The 19,647-nt window shown below is 38.1% G+C and overlaps 1 protein-coding gene across 1 annotated transcript in view; it reads left to right on the forward strand.

The window, feature by feature from the left end:
- The window catches only part of LGSN (lengsin, lens protein with glutamine synthetase domain), a 29,195-nt gene extending 17,654 nt beyond the window's left edge, over positions 1-11,541 (forward strand). Inside the window, exons 4-5 of the mRNA XM_036102748.2 lie at positions 4,100-4,266; positions 9,904-11,541. Coding sequence (XP_035958641.2) covers positions 4,100-4,266; positions 9,904-11,103 — 1,367 coding nt within the window. The 3' untranslated portion in view covers positions 11,104-11,541. The remainder of the gene's footprint in view (positions 1-4,099; positions 4,267-9,903) is intronic.
- Positions 11,542-19,647: the final 8,106 nt, after the last annotated feature.

A 19,647-nucleotide genomic window follows, 5' to 3' on the forward strand; every position in this document is an offset into this window, starting at 1 on the left:
TACAAATGACTGAGATGGGCTGGTGTAAGGAAACGGTCAGTGAGGCTGGCTTGTGAGAAACTAGCACAGAGGGGCGCCTGGATGGCTCAGTTGGTTAAGCGACTGCCTTCGGCTCAGGTCATGATCCTGGAGTCCCTGGATCGAGTCCCGCATTGGGCTCCCTGCTCAGTGGGGAGTCTGCTTCTCCCTCTGACCCTAACCCCTCTCATGTGCTTGCTCTCTCTCATTCTCTCTCTCTCAAATAAATAAATAAGATCTTAAAAAAAAGAAAGAGAGAGAAACTAGCACAGAGTTTGACAAACTGTGGCCCACAGGCCAAATTCAGCCTGCTGGCCGTTTTTGGTAAATAAAGTTTACGTGTTGTCTATGACTGCGTTTGTGTTACAATGGCAAGTTGAGAAGTTGCAGCAGACACCGTATGGCTTACAAAGCTGCAAATATTTACTCTCTGGCCCTTTATAGAAAACATTTGCCAATCCTGGATTAGAGGATATATGCCCTGTTTCAGGCCACCTCAGAGCTCTAGCCAGTGGTTGCTATGGAGAAATAACCACCCAGTGTTACCAAATTTAGTGTCTTCAAGAGAAGCTTGAACTCAAGATTTTTGTACAAAATTTTCAGATATGTAGGTGTTGACTATTTTAAAAGTTTCCAAACACTGGGACAACTAGTAAGAAGACATCTGCTGGCCACATTGGCTCTTCTGGAGTTTGTGGCCCTTGTTTTATATACTCTTGAATGTACTTTTCCCTTTTTGAGTTGGTATTTCTGAAAGCTCAATGTCTATTCAAGCTGCCTTTTATAAGTGACCATGGCTTGTCACACACAGACAACATTTCTCCAAGGCCTTCTAGTTGCTATAGAGCTTTGAGGTTTTATTTTAATTTTTCATTTTTTTTAGTGTTTTCTTATTTTTTTCCCCTAAATACTCACAGCAGGAAAACTTCCTCTGTAAAAGCAGATTGATTTAATTTATTAGTCCTCTGAGGGGATGGGAAAGGAGAACACCTCCCAGGAACCATACTGTAAGAAAAACAAATGAGTCCCCAAACTAGCAATTATCTGCCTGCTATTCATCATGTGCATCTGGGAAGGTCTGACCAAAAGGTTTAATTGTAACTAACAAGTATGATTTATTTGAAGAAAAGAAATTCAGACAATGATTCAGTAAGAGTAGTTGATTCTTTGAAAATTAAATTAGATGGGATAGAGTTCTCATATTTGATGAAAGAATTAAACTTTCAAATGAATAAAATGATGCTTAAGATACTTACTGAAATATGTGATGCCAATTTCCACTTGTTAATTAGACAAGGTCAAATCACCCAGGGTGTATTAATTAATTAATTTACTCACACACCCCGTTATTAAGGGAATAGTCATTGAGCATCTGTGATATGGTTCTATGGCTGCAGGTACTGGGGATATAGCTACAAGTAAAGCTGAGCCCCTTTTCTCCTGGAACTGATATGCGAGTGGGGAAGGAAGAAAGTAAGCACGTGATTCTACAATACGGTGGGTGGGGATGAGGACTCTGAAGAAAATGGAAATGGGATGATATATTACTATGGGCTGAATTGCATCTCCCCCAAATTCACAGGTGGCTGGAGTCCTATCCCCTCATCCCTCACATGGTGGCTGTATGTGGAGATAGGGTTTTAAAAGAAGTAATTAATGTTAAATGGGGTCTATAGGGTAGGCCCTAGTCCAACATGACTCGTGTTGTTGTATGAAGAGAAGATTAGAACACACAAACAGAGGGAAGATCATGTTACAAGCCAACGAGAGAGGCTCTCAGAAGAGACCAACACTGTTGACACTTTGACCTTAGACTTCTACCCTCTGGCACTGTAAGAAGATAAATTTCTGTGTAAGCCACCTGGTCTGTGGTATTTGTTATGGCAGCTCTAGCAAACTAATACTTACTGTCCAGCCATAGTGCAACTTGGCGACCTTCAAGTGAATCAGGGGTTAGACCTGTCTACGTTGTGATCAAGTCTCATAGAATTAATACTCCAGGTGATTATGTTTATTTATTTTCAGCACTTTTAACCGTGGCAAAGTATTCTGCCTTTGCATTCGATGGCATATGTATTGTCTATAGTTCTTCCATTCAATAATAAAAGCTCTATGGGGGCAGGGCTTTTTCTGGCTTCTTCCTAGAGATATGTCCAATATAAATAGTACATGGTCACTAAACAACCTATCTTGAGTGGATGCATTTTTTTTTTTATTTTAAAAGAATGCATATTTATTGTAGAAACATTAGAAGATACAGATAAGGCAAAGAACTAATAAGATTGTCTGTGATCATATTACTGGTGAGCCCATGACCTTGCTCCTTTAGTAGGAGATGCCTACTGATTTTTTTTATGTTTTTTATGTTTTTAAAATATTTATAGCTTGTATGTGATTCCATATTATTTTTAGAATACTGCTTGTCTGAAATTTTCCATATTTTAAAATGCTATTTATTTTATTTTCTGTAAGGAGAATTGTTCAACTTGGGCAGAACACCCAATTCTTCAGGATAGGTTGGGAAGACAGCAACTGCTAATTTAGCATGAAACATTTTAATTGCTACAGCTTAATTGTTTGTGTTAAATGGAAGGTAGTTATAAAGCCTCAGGAGTCTCAGAGTAGCCAAATGTATCAGTGACAGGACATTATCTCTAATATGTTTGTATAGGTGGAACCAGTAATTTGTTTTCCTCATGCTTCATGTACTTAAAAACTACTTAATCTGTGTTTTTAAACTGTCAATCTTTATGCTTATTTTTAAAGCCAATTATATCTCAAAAAAGGATATTCAGGTATCACTTTAAAATTATAGGTGCTCAACATCGGTGACGTGACAGATTGATGGGTATTCAGATTCAGACATGATCATGGTACTATTACCAGGGGTAGAGTAATTGTGTTCACTTTATGTGTTTAAGAAGCACTTATATGGTGCTTAATGTCTGCTAGGAACTGTTAAATAACTTGCTTAATCATCACAACAAACCTATGAAGTGGATAATATTGTATCAATGAGAAAGCCCAGGCTCAGAGAAGTAAGAAAGCGTCTAGGGCACAGGCAGGATTCTGAGGGAGGCAGACGGTGTCAGTGTTTGTGTTGAATCTCTGTGGTCTGCAATCTCTTCTGAAAGTTTGGACGGTAGCTGACATTTGTGATACGTACTACGTGCCTGACCTTTTTATATGCTTTGGATATATTCATTCATTTTATGGTAATGAGTCACCCACTGGGAGTTAAGAGGTCTGGTTTGTAGCTTCAGTTTTGGCAATGAAGTGAGAGTGATTTGGACTACCTCGTTGTACCTCTCTAGGACTCAAGCCAGCAAGTCGGTTGGATTAGGTGATTTATTGCCAAACTCTCTTCTAGCTCTGAAGTTGTAGAATTTGCAGTCTATCTTAAATATACATATTTAGGTTTTTGGTTTTAAAAATTGAGTAATCAGTCTAGACTTTTCATCTCTTACACTCTCATCCTTGAAAAACAATTTTATTTGCTCATTTATACCCATATTAAGGTTTAAATTTGACAGAGACATGTAGATGTCTTAGATTCAGATGCCATTATAAAGCCCTTTTGGCAAACAAAACAAAAAACAAAAAATGCAAATCCGCAGAAGATAAACAAAAACCAAACAATTTTGCCTTTAATCATACGGGAACTTTTAATTTAGGTATTACCAGTTAGTTCAAGAAGCTCAGGCTTTTTGATGATAGTCCTCTGGATACAGACTTGTATGGTGCCTAAGCTATCAAGTCATGCAAACGTATCCTACCTTCCACAAGCAAAGGCATTTTCCGTTAAGTACTTACATATGATATTGCTCTATGCTTATTCAAATAATGTTAACTTACCCTTAGCCCCAAGTGCTAAACAATCTCTTAGGCTGTTTAGAGACCACGTTCTTGGGAATATGGTAAAAGCAGAGTAAGAAAGGTAAGATCTCCAACTGTAGGTCAATGACATGAGTATATGATGATTTTGTTAACAATCATGATGCCTAAGTCATTACTCTGTAGCCTCCGTTTGTTTTTCAGTTCATCATGATCTAATGACTTAGGGCCATCTTCTATTCTACAGATAACACCAGGGACGGCACTCAAATTCCGACCACACCTTATATCTCCTCTAGAATGAAGCACATTAAACAAGAGATGTCCAAAAATCACCTTCAGTTTGTGCGATTTGAAGCAACAGACCTCCATGGTGTGTCCAGATCTAAGAGTATCCCTGCACAGTTTTTCCAAGTGAGTTTTACAGGTAGAGTTATGATTGAATGTAATTTCATGACCACGAGCAAGCAAATGGTCCTTACTACTCTTTCTTATTTTCTTGTAATCTATACAGTAATTAAAGCTGAAAACCAATAATTTATTTTGTTTTTTCCCTTGTCCCTCCCCAAACACGTTATTGCTCTGTAAGGAGCTGAACATATACTTTCAGGGCCCAAATAGCAATTCCTTTACCCAACAGAAATACAAAACTAATTAAGACAGGTAATTTTAGACTTTCGGCCTTGAATAATTTCCCTCCATAGAATTATCTTTTCTCTCTTACTGCAGTTATGGAGATTATATTTTGTTTGACATGAGAAAATTGCAACAGAAGACCCAAGAGCAAATATAAAATGAAAAAAAAAAAAGATTAAATAGAAAGAATTTGCTAGATAAAAAACATACCCATTTCAGGTTCTAATTCTGATAAGAAAATACTCTATTGTTGTTGGATGACTTAATAAATATCATTAAGTTCTTGAAAATAGTGATATCAAGAAATATTGTATTTTTGGATATGTTTTGAGACTTTCTGAGATTTTTTTCAGTTTATGTCATGTATTTGTTTTAATGAAGGATTTGTTGTGTCATTGAAACATTTCTTAGAAGGAAGGGACATCTGTTAGTATTATATATGAAAGTACCAAAGTTAAGCAACCTCTAAGTTTATTTTTAAGGTATATCTTACTTTTATCACTTTAGTATCCAATTGTAATTTTCTCATTTGCTTTATGTTGGGAAGAACTGGGCATCTTCAAAAATACTTTTTAAAAGAATTCCAACAGGTTCAAATTTGTTTCTTAAAAATGCTCAACTTCACTCATCATCAGGGAAATGCAAATCAAAATGACAATGAGATCTCACCTCACACCAGTCAGAATGGCTGGTATCAAAAAGACAAGAAATAACAAGTGTCGGCAAGGATGTGGAGAAAAGGGAACCCTTGTGTACTGTTGATGGGAATGTAAATTGGTGTAAGCACTGTGGAAAATCACAGTATGGAGGTTCCTCAAAAAATTAAAAGTAGAAATACCATACCATCCAGTAATTCTATTACTGGGTATTTACCCTTCAGAAATGAAAACATCAATTTGGAAAGATATACGCACCCCTATGTTTATGGCAGCATTATTTAAAATAGCTAAGATATGGAAGCAGCCCAAGTGTCCATTGATAAATGAATAGCTAAAGAAGATGTGGTATACATATACAATGGAATATTTCTCAGCCATAAAAAGGATGAGATCTTGCCATTTGTGACAACATGGATGGAGCTAGAGGGTACTAGGTTAAGTGAAATAAGTCAGACAGAGAAAGACAAATACTATATGATTTCACTTACATGTGTAATCTAACAAAACAAATGAACAAACAAACTGAAACAAACTCATGAATGCAGAGAACAAACTGATAGTTTCCAGAGGGTAAGGGGTAGGGGATGGGTGAAATAGGTGAAGGCAATTAAGAGGTACAAAACTTCCAGTTATAATTAAGTCATGGGGACGAAGAGTACAGCAAAGGGAATATAGTCAATAATATTGTAATAACATTGTATGGTGATAGATGGTGACTACACTTATCTTGGTGAGCACAGCATAATGTGTACAATTGTCGAATCACTATGTTGTACACCTGAAACTGATATAACATTGTATGTCAACTATACTTAATAATAATGAAAAAAAAAAAAGACACAACCCCCCCCAAATTTGTTTCTTAAGAAATCCTTTAGACCTGCCTGCAGACATTGTTTTCTCTTCATCCAGGCAAGAATACATGTTGGTTAATTTTGATAAGAAAATGTGAAATTTACTGTGAACAGGCAGAGAATCTAATTTATCTGAATTTCTTTCAATTAGTAAGAAAACACAACTGGCACTTCAGGCACTTGCCGGAGACCTCAATATAAAACTGTTTGCTATTCAGTTTTTGTCAAACCCTCATCATTTATTCCACTAATGGCATCTCAAAAGCTACATATTTAGAATATTATTTTAGTTCCTTAAAGAAATTCTTTTATGAAAATATAATTTAATATGCTCCCTACACTTGCTGGGGATTGATATAATTGACATAAAAAGAAAATGTCTGCATTGGTTTTTTTTTTTTAATACTATTGAAAATACTTTCCATTATCTCATTCAATGTCCAATATATTAGAATCAATTTTTTTCTTCTGGAGTTTACACAGGGAAAAAGTTTGTCTATTATAAGAATTTTAATATAACTTATCATACTTCCTCTCAATTGCTGTATTTATTTTTAGCCTTAGTTTGCTAATACAAATTCACTTTCTCATTTCATTACCTAGTCATTGTTTTATTCTCATTTAATGATCACATAGTATCTATTTATTTTTTAACAAAACACTTTAAATTCATTTTGGAACTTGTGAAGGTATAAGTAATAGTGAATATTTACATCATGAGTATTTGTAATTTAAAATTAATTCATTTTGGAAAATTTATTGCAAATGGACATAAAAAATAAGTTCAGCTGTGCAAAACAATATAAACAACATGTGTCTGATATAAATACAATTCTGTGTGGGGAACTCATTAAACAAAGAATGGAGTCCATGATTTAAATTTGCCTATAACTTAGTGAAAAGTAATTTCAATCTTTCTAAAGTAATTTTTAAACCTTTTGCTATTTGTGGAAAATAAAATGTCAATTTAAAAATTATAGTTAGACCATGAAGGGGGATATAGGAGGTAATATAATCCATATGATTCATTTATAGATGAGTGAAATGAGGCCCGGAAAAGTTAAGGAAAGCTTTCTTAAAATTATACAGGCAATTAGAGGCAGATCTGGGATGTCCAGCTGTGATTCTTCACTTCCAGTTCCAATCTCCTCCTTCCCCGCTCCTCCTCCTTCTTTTCCCTTTTTTACTGCACCTACAGCCTCCAGCTCAGCTTTTTTTTCTTTTTTTTAAGATTTTATTTTTAAGTAATCTCTACAGCCAACGTGCGGCTCAAATCCACAACCCCAAGATCAAGAGTTGCATGATCCACCGACTGAGCCAGCTAGGCTCACCCAGTTCAGCTTTTATATTTCTTTTTATTCTTTATTTGAGCTAAGCATTCTTCCTTACTAAAGAAACAATATTGATTTTTTAAAAATAAGCCACCTACTAAGAATAGAGGAAAAGACTGTTATGTAATTGGAAAAGGCCAGATGGGGAAACTCTGATGATGATGGTATCTACTTTTTAAAGAAAACTTATCATATGCCTGGCACTGTGCTAAATGCTTTACAAACATTAGCTGATTAAACCTTACAACTAACTTACACTGTCTCTGTTCTAGTAAAAGACTAGTTTTTTACATTTAAATTATATGCAGATAATGTGGATTCTTTCTCTCTTTGATCTAATCAAAACATGATATATTGCAATAGAATTTATAACTAATTCTTTGGTGGCCTTTACTGTGGTCCAAATTTCCGTTATCATAGAGATTTGAGCTATTTTGCAAGAGTTTTTATTGAATCCCTGGTGATCTATATTAGAGTATGAAGTTGTCCTAGTGCTTTATATTTATAAACACACTTTAAGATAATTTGTTGTCATGAGCAAGGCATGTTTATGTACATTTATGTATTTCCCACCACTAATAAAGAGTCATTTGAATTCAGAATGTCCAAAAAAGAAGAAAGAAAATGACAGTGTTAAAAAAGAGTGCTCAGAAAAATAGAGATTAAATAGTCTGAAGAATGAAGTGTGACTTTTTCCTATTCTTTAAATTTGTGAAGGCCTAGCGGAATGAAATGGTAACAAGTTATTCCCTATTGTTCACAACCAGGTGAATACAAACACAGATTTCAATTGCAGGAACTCTTGGAAGTCTCATGAATAAAATACATTACCCTTCATTTTAGGAATATACAGAGCTAACATACAGATTTTCAAACTAAAAAATTGAAAAGTAGGGAAATAACATTCTTATAGTAAAAATTCACATGAAAGGATTTCATACTAAAGTACTCAAAAATTCCACAATGCCTCTGTGCGTGTGTGTGTGTGTGTGTGTGTGTGTGTGTATACAGGTCCTTGAGGGAATTGAAAAAATTAAGCAGGTACTGAAGAGTGCTTGACTTTCCGAACTTTACTACCGGCAAAAGCAGATTTGGATCAGCCAAGTCAAATGGCATTTGAAAGTATATGGATAGATGGTGGCAAGTGAGGGAGGCAATGGCTTGCAGTCAAAGGAGAAGAGTGACCAGTGTGGTCTCTGTTAGCATCAGCCCCTCTTTGGGAGCTATGCTCTTTGGGATTGGAGGTAATAGAAGAAACAATTTGGCTTACAGAATGTTAGTATGTTTTATTAACCTCATGATACACACTGACATCATGGGAACCAAACCTTATAGCTAGCAATTCCCCTACTATTAATGTAATCTTCAACCCACAAAGCCTTGTTATATTGCTATGACACAATTTCTAGAAACTGTTTTACGTATCTGCTCAACTTTATAACCTCATCATGTCCCCGTTGTCTGGCATATAGCAAAAGTTAAATAAATGACCAAGTCCACTGACACCAAGAGGTCTATGACTAGAAAGTGCCTTAGCAACCTTCTAGTCTAACACTTTTGTTTCACAAACCGGGAAGCCGATGCACTTAGTCCAGTGATTTGCCAAACTTTGCACAAGTGGCGAATGAAAGAGTTAGGCCTAGAAGTCAGATTTGGTGACACCCAGTGGGTGGCTGACCTGAAGGCGATATCACGTTTTGGAACTATAGCTTTGGAGAGATAGGTCCACACTCACAGGCAAAGTTTCTGGGACTGGGAGGCTATGATGTATTCATTCTGAGTGGGTTGTAGAAGTGGATGCAGAGAGGATTGCAGCTGTCAGCAGACCAGGCTCCTCGTTAGGATGACTGTCCTGTGTGTCCTAGGCCTGACCACCGTCAGGTCTCTGGGAAGGGCTGAGAATTCTCAGTTAACTATAGGGATTACAATAGAATAAGCTAAAATAAAACCTTATCTGAGATACTAGCAACTATGCCATAAAATAAAAAGTACTTTAAAAAGGACTAGGTTATGATCATTTCAAGTAATTTCACAAGGCTTTACTTTTGTCATTTGCTATAAAGACATTTTCTTTATCATTGTACCTTTTATTTATGACTGCTATTTTCAGACCCCAAAGCATATAAAGCCTTGAAGGCTAAACATATTAAGAGTTGTTTGTAACAGTAACTCAGGGGTTTATTTTAAAATATTTTAAATTTGGGGGCCCCTGGGTGGCTCAGTCCAGTAAGCCACCAACTCTTGATTTTGGCTCAGGTCATGATCTCAGGGCTGTGGGATCAAGCCTGTGTGAGGGCTCCATGCTCAGCAGGGAGTCTGCTCGAGGATTCTCTCTCTCCCTCTCCCTCTGCCCTGCCCTCCAGAGTCTCTCTGCCTCTCTCTCTCTCTCAAATAAATAAATATATCTTAAAAAATAAAATATTTAAAATTTATTGATATTAAGCTAGTGTTAATCAACATATGTTAAAGACTTCTTTTTCCCTCATTAGCAATGTGTGCCCCCCTCCACCCCACCCTTTCGTTTGCTTTCAAGTGTCAAAACCTGATTGCTCTGTCCTTCAATTTCTTTAGGAAAAAGTGATCCATGGCGTTTGCATGCCCCGAGGTTATCTTGAACTGATACCGAATCCTAAGGACGAGGAAGTGGATCACATAAGGGCAACATGTTTTAATAGTGACATCGTCCTGATGCCCGAGCTCTCAACCTTCCGGGTCTTGCCGTGGGCTGAAAGAACTGCCAGAGTGATATGCGACACATTCACTGTGACTGGGGAGCCTCTTTTGACTTCCCCACGGTACATCGCCAAGAGCCAGCTGAACCAGCTGCAGGACTCTGGCTTTTCCCTGCTCTCTGCCTTCATCTATGATTTTTGCATTTTTGCTGTGCCCGAAATTATCAATTCAAAGACCATCTCTTTTCCTGCTTCAACATTGCTAAATAATCATGACCAGCCTTTCATCCAGGAACTCGTTGATGGCTTGTATCACACCGGAGCCAATGTCGAGAGTTTTTCCTCCTCTACCAGGCCCGGTCAGATGGAAATCTGTTTTTTGCCCGAATTTGGCATCAATGCGGCTGATAATGCATTCACCCTCAGAACAGGTGTCAAAGAAGTTGCGAGGAAATATAATTACATCGCTAGCTTTTTCATCGAGACTGGATTCTGCAATTCAGGAATTTTGTCTCACAGTCTCTGGGATGTCGGGGGGAAGAAAAATATGTTCTGCATCAATTCCGGAGTTGAGGAGCTCACGATCACTGGGAAAAAATGGTTGGCAGGGCTCTTGAAGCACTCTGCTGCCCTCAGCTGCCTGATGGCTCCCGCTGTTAGCTGCCGAAAGCGTTATTCCAAGGAGAGTAAAGACCTCAAGGATAGTGTGCCTACAACGTGGGGATACAATGATAACAGCTGTGCTTTTAATATCAAGTGTCATGGTGAGAAAGGCACCCGGATAGAAAATAAACTGGGCTCAGCGACTGCAAATCCATACCTGGTGCTGGCGGCGACCGTTGCTGCAGGCTTGGATGGACTTCAAAGCAGTGATGGTGTCCTGGCCGGTCCGGATGTCAGCACAGACTTCTATCAGGCCAAATCTTCCGAGATCCCTTTGAAACTGGAAGACGCTCTTGTGGCCCTGGAGGAAGATCAGTGTCTGAGACAGGCCCTGGGGGAAACTTTTATTCGCTATTTTGTTGCCATGAAAAAATATGAGTTGGAAAATGAAGAAACAGATGCTGAGAGAAATAAATTCTTAGAATATTTTATTTAGACTAGAACCCTTAACTATTCTTTTGGAGATGTGGTTTTTTTTTTAAGTAGCTGATCTCCCAGGAAGAAAAGATTGGATTTTTATAATTAACAACAAAAGGACTACATAGGCTTTCGCTCTTCTTTGTCCCCATGGAATATTTGACAGATGAAGTGGGACCGCCGAGAGGATTCTGATAGTAGAAACAAACAATAAAGTTGTGGTGCAGCTGTAATATGCAAATTTCCCAGGTCTTGTCAGTCAGTCATCATTTCCTCTGTGTATGTTGACCTAGATAGAAATATTCAGTTATTTCAGGCAACAGATACATTCACACAATAAAAAAAAAGCCTTAAGAATTACAAAGCAAAGTGTAAATGACTAAAAAAAAAAAAAAAGAATTTCAATTATGCACATATGTTGTGACTGCCAGGGAGACAAAAATGCTTACTAATACAATCTCACTAATCTAGACATATAGAGGACAGACACTCTGTTTCCTGCCCTTTCCCCATCCTTCTGCCATTACCCTTCCCATGGGCTAACCTGCCGGGAATGTGGCTAGGGGAACACTCTTGGGAGTGGAGCTCACGCAAGACGGAGTAACAAGGTGGAAGCTCTGCTTTGTGGAGCAAATTTTGCCAGCATCATTGTGATCTTTCTAAATAAGTTAAATAAGTTTTCAAAAATATGTCATGATGACAAGTTAGCAGAAGCTTTCACATTATATCCCTTCTTTGTACCCTTCTTTACTAGCTCCTGAAACTCCTAGGAATTTCAAGGACATTATGTCCACAAGAAACAAATCCATAAGAAATAAAATTTGGCTGGGAACAATGAGGTCAAATATTTGAAAGTCATGAAAACTTTTCTTTAAACAATATCTCATATATCATATCTCAGATATAAAACACAGGTGGAATGGGTGTGTGCTTGGGGATGGGAGGGCTCTTCATGCTCTCTTCTGTTCTTCAAAGCTACGATTTCAAAGACACCTGTAGTGCTTTGTGAAGTGTGAGAACAACTGTCTACATAACCAGGGCTATGTTTGTAGCTTAAATTTGTATTTAAATGACTGGTTCTGCTGCCCACAGAGGTCGATATGTCCCGGAAAATATTAAATGTTCCAGACCTTCATTTGAATGAGATAATGTTGTAACTATCACTAAAGTTTAGCTTCTTTGGGGAAGAAATCCAAAATCCACTGACTAGCAAACGAAAACGCTATTCTCCTCCTTAGGATCAAACAGGAGATTTTATGTTCAATTAAAACTGACAGTGGTCTCAATTTAGATAGCAAACACAAAGGCAGGGGATTAGATTTGGCTCAGATCCTCCTATTCAAATTCATAGTACCCAGTAGCTTAAATAGTAAAAGTCGTCTGGCCTTCACTAATTGATCCCCTCTTTGCTCCCCTGAGCAGGAGAAGTGTGTCTGGATACATAAGAATAATGTTCTTGGTGGATTAAAAGGTAGAGGAAAAGAGAGTGCAGGGTGGGTGGAGAAGAAAAGGAATTTGCCCTGAACCATGTGAGGATGAAATCCCACTCATTCTGTCATGGGAAGGATAGTTGGGAAGACCCAAACCCATGGCGGCTTGCTAGTTATTTGCCAATATCCATTCTCCCTCTGTTCTCAGGAATAACACCTAAATGTGTCAGTTGGGAACAGACTATGGAAAATAAAAATCACATTTCTGCGTTCCCACTGTGGCTGAATGTGGCTGTGTTATTAGATTCAGGCCAAAGGGCTGTAAGTAGAAGTGTTGTATGGAGCTCTGGGAAACTTCTTTAAAGGACAGATACTCTGTTTCCTGCCCTTTCTCTATCCTTCTGCCTTTGCCCTTCCAGTTGGCTAACCTGCAGGTGTTGTGGCTAGAGTAATGCCCTTGGGAACGGAGCCCAGGCAAGACGGAGTAACAAGGAGGAAGCTCTGCTTCACAAAGCAGATTTGCCTACATTCAGATTTTTACCAGGGAGCGAAATAAACTATCTCCTTTAAGGCACAGTAATTTTTGTCTTTGTTACTGTGACAAAACTTACCTTCCTACTTGCGAGTGTGACTGTGTGTGTGTGTGTGTGTGTGTGTGTGAGTGCATGTGTCTGGTTGTATGTGTATGTATGTGTATGGGGAAATATTTGAGGAGTTTGGGGATGAAAGAATAAAGATAGAATAAACAATGAAAGACCACTTCCTCAATCTTTCCACTTTTTTTTCCTTTTTGAGAGAGACGGAGCAAATATGCACTCTTGAGCAGGAGGGAGGGGCGGAGGGAGAGGGAGAGAGAGAATCTTAAGCAGGCTCCCGCTGAGTGTGGAGACCGATGATGCGGGGCTCGATCTTAGGACCTTGAGATCATGACCTGAGCCGAAATCAAGAGTCAGTCACTTAACTGACTGAGCCACCCAGGTGCCCCTCAGTCTTTCTGCTTTTTGAGAGGAGAGGAGAATCTGAATTAGAGGGATCCACACATGTAAAAAAACTGTACTGTCTCCCACCCTAACAGAGCTGTAGAGACACCTTGGTCGTCCATGGGCCTTCATGAAACATGGCTAGTGCTTTGGCTTGACTTTTCCACAATAGATAAAAGATGTTATAAAAATTCTGCTGATCAAGTTGTTTGTAGCCTCCCCCCCTTACATCATATTAGCATAACTTAAAAAAACATAATATTCAGGATGGTGGTGTGAGGGAATTATGTAACTAAGAATAATATCTTCAATGTTAATTGTACCACAGTGAGTTGACAGAAAATATTCAGCCATGTGTTACCAATCAGTAAGTTGGTGTGGCCATCTTCATAGAGATTTCCCTTAGGTGTATGCTGATGTATATTCTTGCTTTGTAAGGTAAACCCAAAGTAAACATGGACCAAGAGTAAAGTTTGGGGCTAAAGAAAAATGGGGTAGGTGTAAAAAATTCAATTATCTGTTTCTTTTCTATCTCTTTTATCTGTCCCAAGTTTTCTATCTCAGAGGGGGCTTTTTTTTTCTTTTAAAGATTTTTTATTTATTCATTTGAGAGAGAGAGAACGAGAGAGCAAGAGTGGCTAGTGGCCGGGAGAGGGGGATGGGGGGGTGAGGGAGAAGCAAACTCCCTGCTGAGCAGGAAGCCTGACACAGGGCTTGATCCCAGGACCCCAGGATCATGACCTGAGCCAAAGGCAGACACTTAACCAACTGAGCCACCCAGGCGCCCCTCTAAGGAGACTTTCTGCTGATGCTTCTACCTTTTTAGTCTTAGCAAGAGGGCCAGATACTCACTCAACAGCATTTATTGGGCACATTTTGTGTGCTAAGCCTTCGTACCAGGCTAGACCCAGAAAAAGAAGATGAGCAGACAGTGAAAGCATTTTGGATCTGTTTATCTTCAGCAGAACAGAATCTTTTTTTTTTTTTTTTTTTTTTGGTAGACCTAATGCTGAAAAAAACTATTTGGAAGGATGCTTTATGGCTGGAAAAGGATGCTTTATGAATCTCTTTACAGAAATTACTTTCTTATTTTCATTTACTATAATTGTTCTAATCAAAGCTTAGGGGAAAATGTGATTACTGAATTTAAAGTTGGTTATTAAATGAGTATACATAAGAAATGTAAATTAAAAACTATAATGTTTTAAGACTAGAAACTAAAACATTAGTATCATAGTAAGAAGTTTCTATTTTCAAGGACACTTTATGATCTAAAATTTCATTTTACAGAGTCTGAATAATAACGAAGCTTGAAATGATGATTTGAAGGCAATGAAAGATCTGAAAACTTTAATATGAATAAAAATTGAAAGTGCACAGTAAGGTCTGAACTTATCAGCAATGTACAACAGTTTATTGACATATCTCCAGTCTCCTGTTTAACAAAATAGATTTGCCAATATGTTTGCAATATAGGTATTATTGGACAGTACCTTTAATCTTAGGTTTCCTACTCCAAGTGTCTCCACTCGTTACATACATGCACAATGCCCTACATCTTCTGTTAAAGTGTTTCTCAGGTCGCCTATAGTTGGCAGTTTATAGGATGGATTTCCAAGTAGGATGTGAGTTTCAAGAATGAAGGGCACAGATCTTATTATTATTTGTGTTTATATTTCTTATCTCTTGCAGATGTTTTGGAATTCAATATATGTTAAATCAATCAGTCAGCCAATCAATCAATCAATTTGTATATAGTGTAGGCATAATACAGTTCTATCCTTGTATAGTGTAATACTGTCACACATATTCTCATGCCCAGAGAGAGTGAAAAGGAGAAATGGGGACAGCTGAGAGAATCAATGATTTGTGGTTTGTTATTAGCCCTGAAATTTCTGCCATTAGATGAACTTCTTCAGCTTCTCTATTTCTAGGAACTCTTGAGTAAACAATTTGATCAGCTTGATGGGGATCATAAAAAACAGAGAGCAGAGTGGAGTGATCATGCTTTTTGGCCACATTGAATCCTTCAGTAACTTTCTTATGTTTGTAGAATTCCTCACCTTTTGTCTCCTGTCGTCGTCCAAGGTAGAAGTTAGAACCTCAACTTTCCAGGTCGTCTTGCAGCCGTGGTGCAGACTCTGCCAATCGTGATGCAATCATTCAACCCTCATGGACTCCACTCTGGGTAAATCTGAGGAAGCAGCTGTGACAAGAGTCCCTGTGGTAGCATCCTGGGGTGGCATTGGTGGGACAGTTGCTCGGTGACAGTGGCTTGGGGTCTCTGTGCAAAAGTCAGCGTAGCTTCTAAACCTGATTTTCTGACCCTCCTAGATTCTGTGACTTACCTAATATCTCTTAATAAATTCGTTTTCTGCTTAAAATAGCTAGAATTTGCAAAAAGACAAAAAAAACAAAACAAAACAGTCCGTGAGGGGAAAACTTTGATAAGGGGAAAAGGGATAAAAAGCAGAGACTGCTCCTTAATCCGAAGAGTAGGAACAATTTAATGTTTATATTAGATTTAGATTAAACAAAGTTTTATTAGGCTCCTTGTACCGAGCATGCATAATGCTGGTGCTCTCTCATTCACTGCCTCATTTGACAGTTTCTACAATTTCATGAGCATGGTATGGTCATTATTTTAAGTGTAGGAAGTAGAGAATCATATCATGACTTTTTAATTATTGTAATAAAGGCAAATAAATATTGTACTAAATGCAAATGGATATTTGCCCTTAGTTTACTAGTTAAGTGTAAGAGAGGTAAGACTCAGAAGTTAAGTGTTAACAGAAGCGAGAATCTGATCCAGGTTTCCATCCTTGGAGCATCACGGTCTCTACGCTATACCCAAATGTCATTCTCTACACAGTTCCAGCCAAGAACAACACTGAAAATTAAGCTGCACATCATATTTCAATTTTAAGGCTTTTGGGCACCAAAGTACAGGTAGATACTTAAATAAACATACCTTCCGTTTTTGTTAATATGTGGTTCAATTTAATGTCATTGCACTGAGGTTTAGTCAATATGTTCAACGACAAATAAATCCCAGCAAACCAATTGTGGAATTGTTCAGGTAATAAATAGCAGATACCTCTATCCAGATCGGAAGATCTCATCACAAAGGAGTATCAGGTCACAACAGCATCCATTTCAGAACTTTTCTCAGACAAGAATAGTAATTCAAGCCTTAAATAGTTTTATAATTTTTTGAACATAAAGAACACCCAATTGAAGTTTCTGACAGTCTTTGGAATTTGAACCGAAATTATTTTGTTCCATCTTCAGAAATATCCTTTGACAAGTGTTCAGCATTCACCGAGAGCATAGAAGATTTGATACTTCTCTCTGGCTGTTTAAGGAATAAAAGATAAGAAAGCACATTGATTTTTAAAACAGTCAGCTTACCTGAAGAGAAAAGGTGTAAATTAAGGTGAAAAGAGAATTGGCTGAGAATCTGGCACACAATGAGAAAGTTTTTTCTTTCTTAAGACTTTTTTTTTCTTTTATAATTTGATCAGTTGATTAACTGATAATTTAATCTTATCTGGAAAGGAAAGAAATGTATAACTTTAATTAATAGCTGTACAAAGAGAACTTCCAACATATGATTCATTGAAAACGAATGGATTATCTGTCAATTGGACATATAGAAGGGATTTGCTGAATAAATTGTTACATTGTGGAGAACTTTGCAAAAGTAAGCTAGAGGGCGGCAGCGTACCACCAAACACTCAGGATCGCTGGCTCAGAATTCATCACGAAACCTAATATTAAACATGAAAGTAACCAGATCTTAAATGAATGGAAATTGAAAAAAATGTATTAGAAATACTAACAGCAGAAATGCATTTCCAATCACATGACTTGCATTTGAATATCTTCAGGTTAACAGATATTAAGTACAGGCTCAATATTGGGGCCAGGGGAGAGAAGAAAAGAACATTGGAAGGATATAACATTACTGACACTGAAGGGTAGATTCAAGAGCCATTAGAAATATGAAACCATGGAAACATTAGCTTCATTATGTGATGCCTGAAATTAATCCAGGTTTTTAAAATTCTGGATGACTCTGCAATGGATTTGGAATAAATAGTTCTGAAAAGGACTAAAGAAGAAATGTTTAATATTTAATAAGCTATGAAAGGAATGATAAAAACCTAGCTATAATTTGTTACTCATTTGGAGGTTCATTTCAATGAATCAGCCTATAAAAGCCTCTAAAACATCTATAAATTAAATAAATTCCACAAAGTGCTAGTTTTCTTTCTGAGATCACTAGAAAACATATATGCCAACTCACCTTTTTACAATTAAACTTTAGTGTCAGAAGTGAGAAAAGATGGCTAGATTTTTAGATTGTTATTGACTTAGATCCTAAACAGCATTTCTACTTAACTTATTAAATAAGTTTTTGAGAGCTATTTGCACGTGAATTAGTGAAGACGAAGGTATAAAACTGGACAACATATGTTTCTCTTTCACAAAGAATTTTCAACTTCAATGAGAGAATAAGACGTATTTATAAATGTCTATGGATTGAGGACAGATAGATGTTGCAGAAGAGAACAAAACAGCATAGAGGAGAATGCCATTGATCAAGTAATACAAAAGGCTGTTTGTGTCTTGTCTGTATGTCCTTGACTCCAACCTTGTCCCCCCCCACCCCCAACACCCAGGATGGCAGGATTATCAGGCTCCATGTCTCCAGGCTGTTTGTATCTTGTCTGTATGTCCTTGACTCCAACCTCGTGCCCCCCGCCAACCCCGTGCACCCCCCCAACCCCCAGGATGGCAGGGTTATCAAGCTCCGTGTCTCCAGGACTTGAAGAAGGAAAACAGTGTGGTTAGGAAGGAGAGAAGAAACAGCAGCTGTGTTGGGTTCTTCCCCTTCCTTCATTCCCTGACAGGGAACCGGCCTTTCACCTCTGCTTTGCCACCTAATGCAAGAGGCGTCTCTTAGATATTCTCAGGATCCTGCTCTTCTGGCCTTCTCAGGCCCTCCTGCTACCAATTGCCCCTTCTCTGCTGTAGCTCCTGTATGGCCCATTCTTGATGTTTCTTTCCCATCAGAATTTAAACACATTGACCCATTTCCCATGTGTATAATACATGCACACACATCCCAAGAGGGGGGAGAAATTGTTATTAATCCCAAGTACCCTTCCTACTCTCCAATTTTAAATCAAATTTTTGATTAGGTTACACACCCTTGCTCTTTCTTTTTTTTAAATTTTTAAATTTTTAATTTTTTAAGATTTTGTTAATTTATTAGAGAGAGAGAGTGAGCATGTGCAGGTGGGGTGAAGGGCAGAAGGAGAAGCAGACTCCCCACTGAGCAGGGAGCCCTATGCTGGGCTCGATCCTGGGACTCTGGGATCATGACCCAAAGTGAAGGCAGATGCTTAAACCGACTGAGCCACCCAGGCGCCCCACCCTTGCTCTTTCTACCTCCTGTTGTCATTTACTCTTGACAGGTCCATACCCATCTGCTCCAGCTGCTCTCACCAAGGTCAGCAGTGACCTCCCTCCCTCTTGTTAAAGCCACTGGCCATGTCGCCTTCTTTATGTTTCAAGACTGCTTGGCAGGTAGAATTGGACACAGCTGACCTCTGCCTTTTTGTTGAAATGGTTTTCTCTTGACTTGTAAGAGGCTCTAGGTTTTCTTCTCTCTCTCCCCACTTCTCAATCTCCTGTGAACTTCTGTCTTCTGTCTGATATTTATTGTTGGTTATTATTCAGGATCCTTCTCCTCTCTCTTAAAAGTCCCCTCCTCTCTAAAATGTGTCCCTGTAAATCTTATTATTTTTGGTTTTACTTTTTATTGATTAATACTCTTGATTTGAAGTAATGGGAACCATATTGAACTTGATTAAATAAAAGAGAAGTTTTGGGTTTTTTTTCTGGTAGAGGTAGAAGTATGCCTTGCCTTATGGGCCATAAGAACTTGGATGCAGCAAGGTCCCAGAAATGGGTCTAATCAAGGACCAAAGCACTGCAGATAAACCAGGACGTCTCTGTTCTCATCCCTGTGTTTCTCTATATGCCAGCATTATGCTTTCTCTCTTGTCGTAGCCTGGCTCTCTCTGTTTCTTTCTCTGTACAATGGAGAATGGCTGCTGGGACCACAGACCAAATTCTTATCTC

Source organism: Halichoerus grypus, chromosome 9 (assembly GCF_964656455.1).
Source record: "Halichoerus grypus chromosome 9, mHalGry1.hap1.1, whole genome shotgun sequence".
NCBI lineage: Eukaryota > Metazoa > Chordata > Mammalia > Carnivora > Phocidae > Halichoerus > Halichoerus grypus.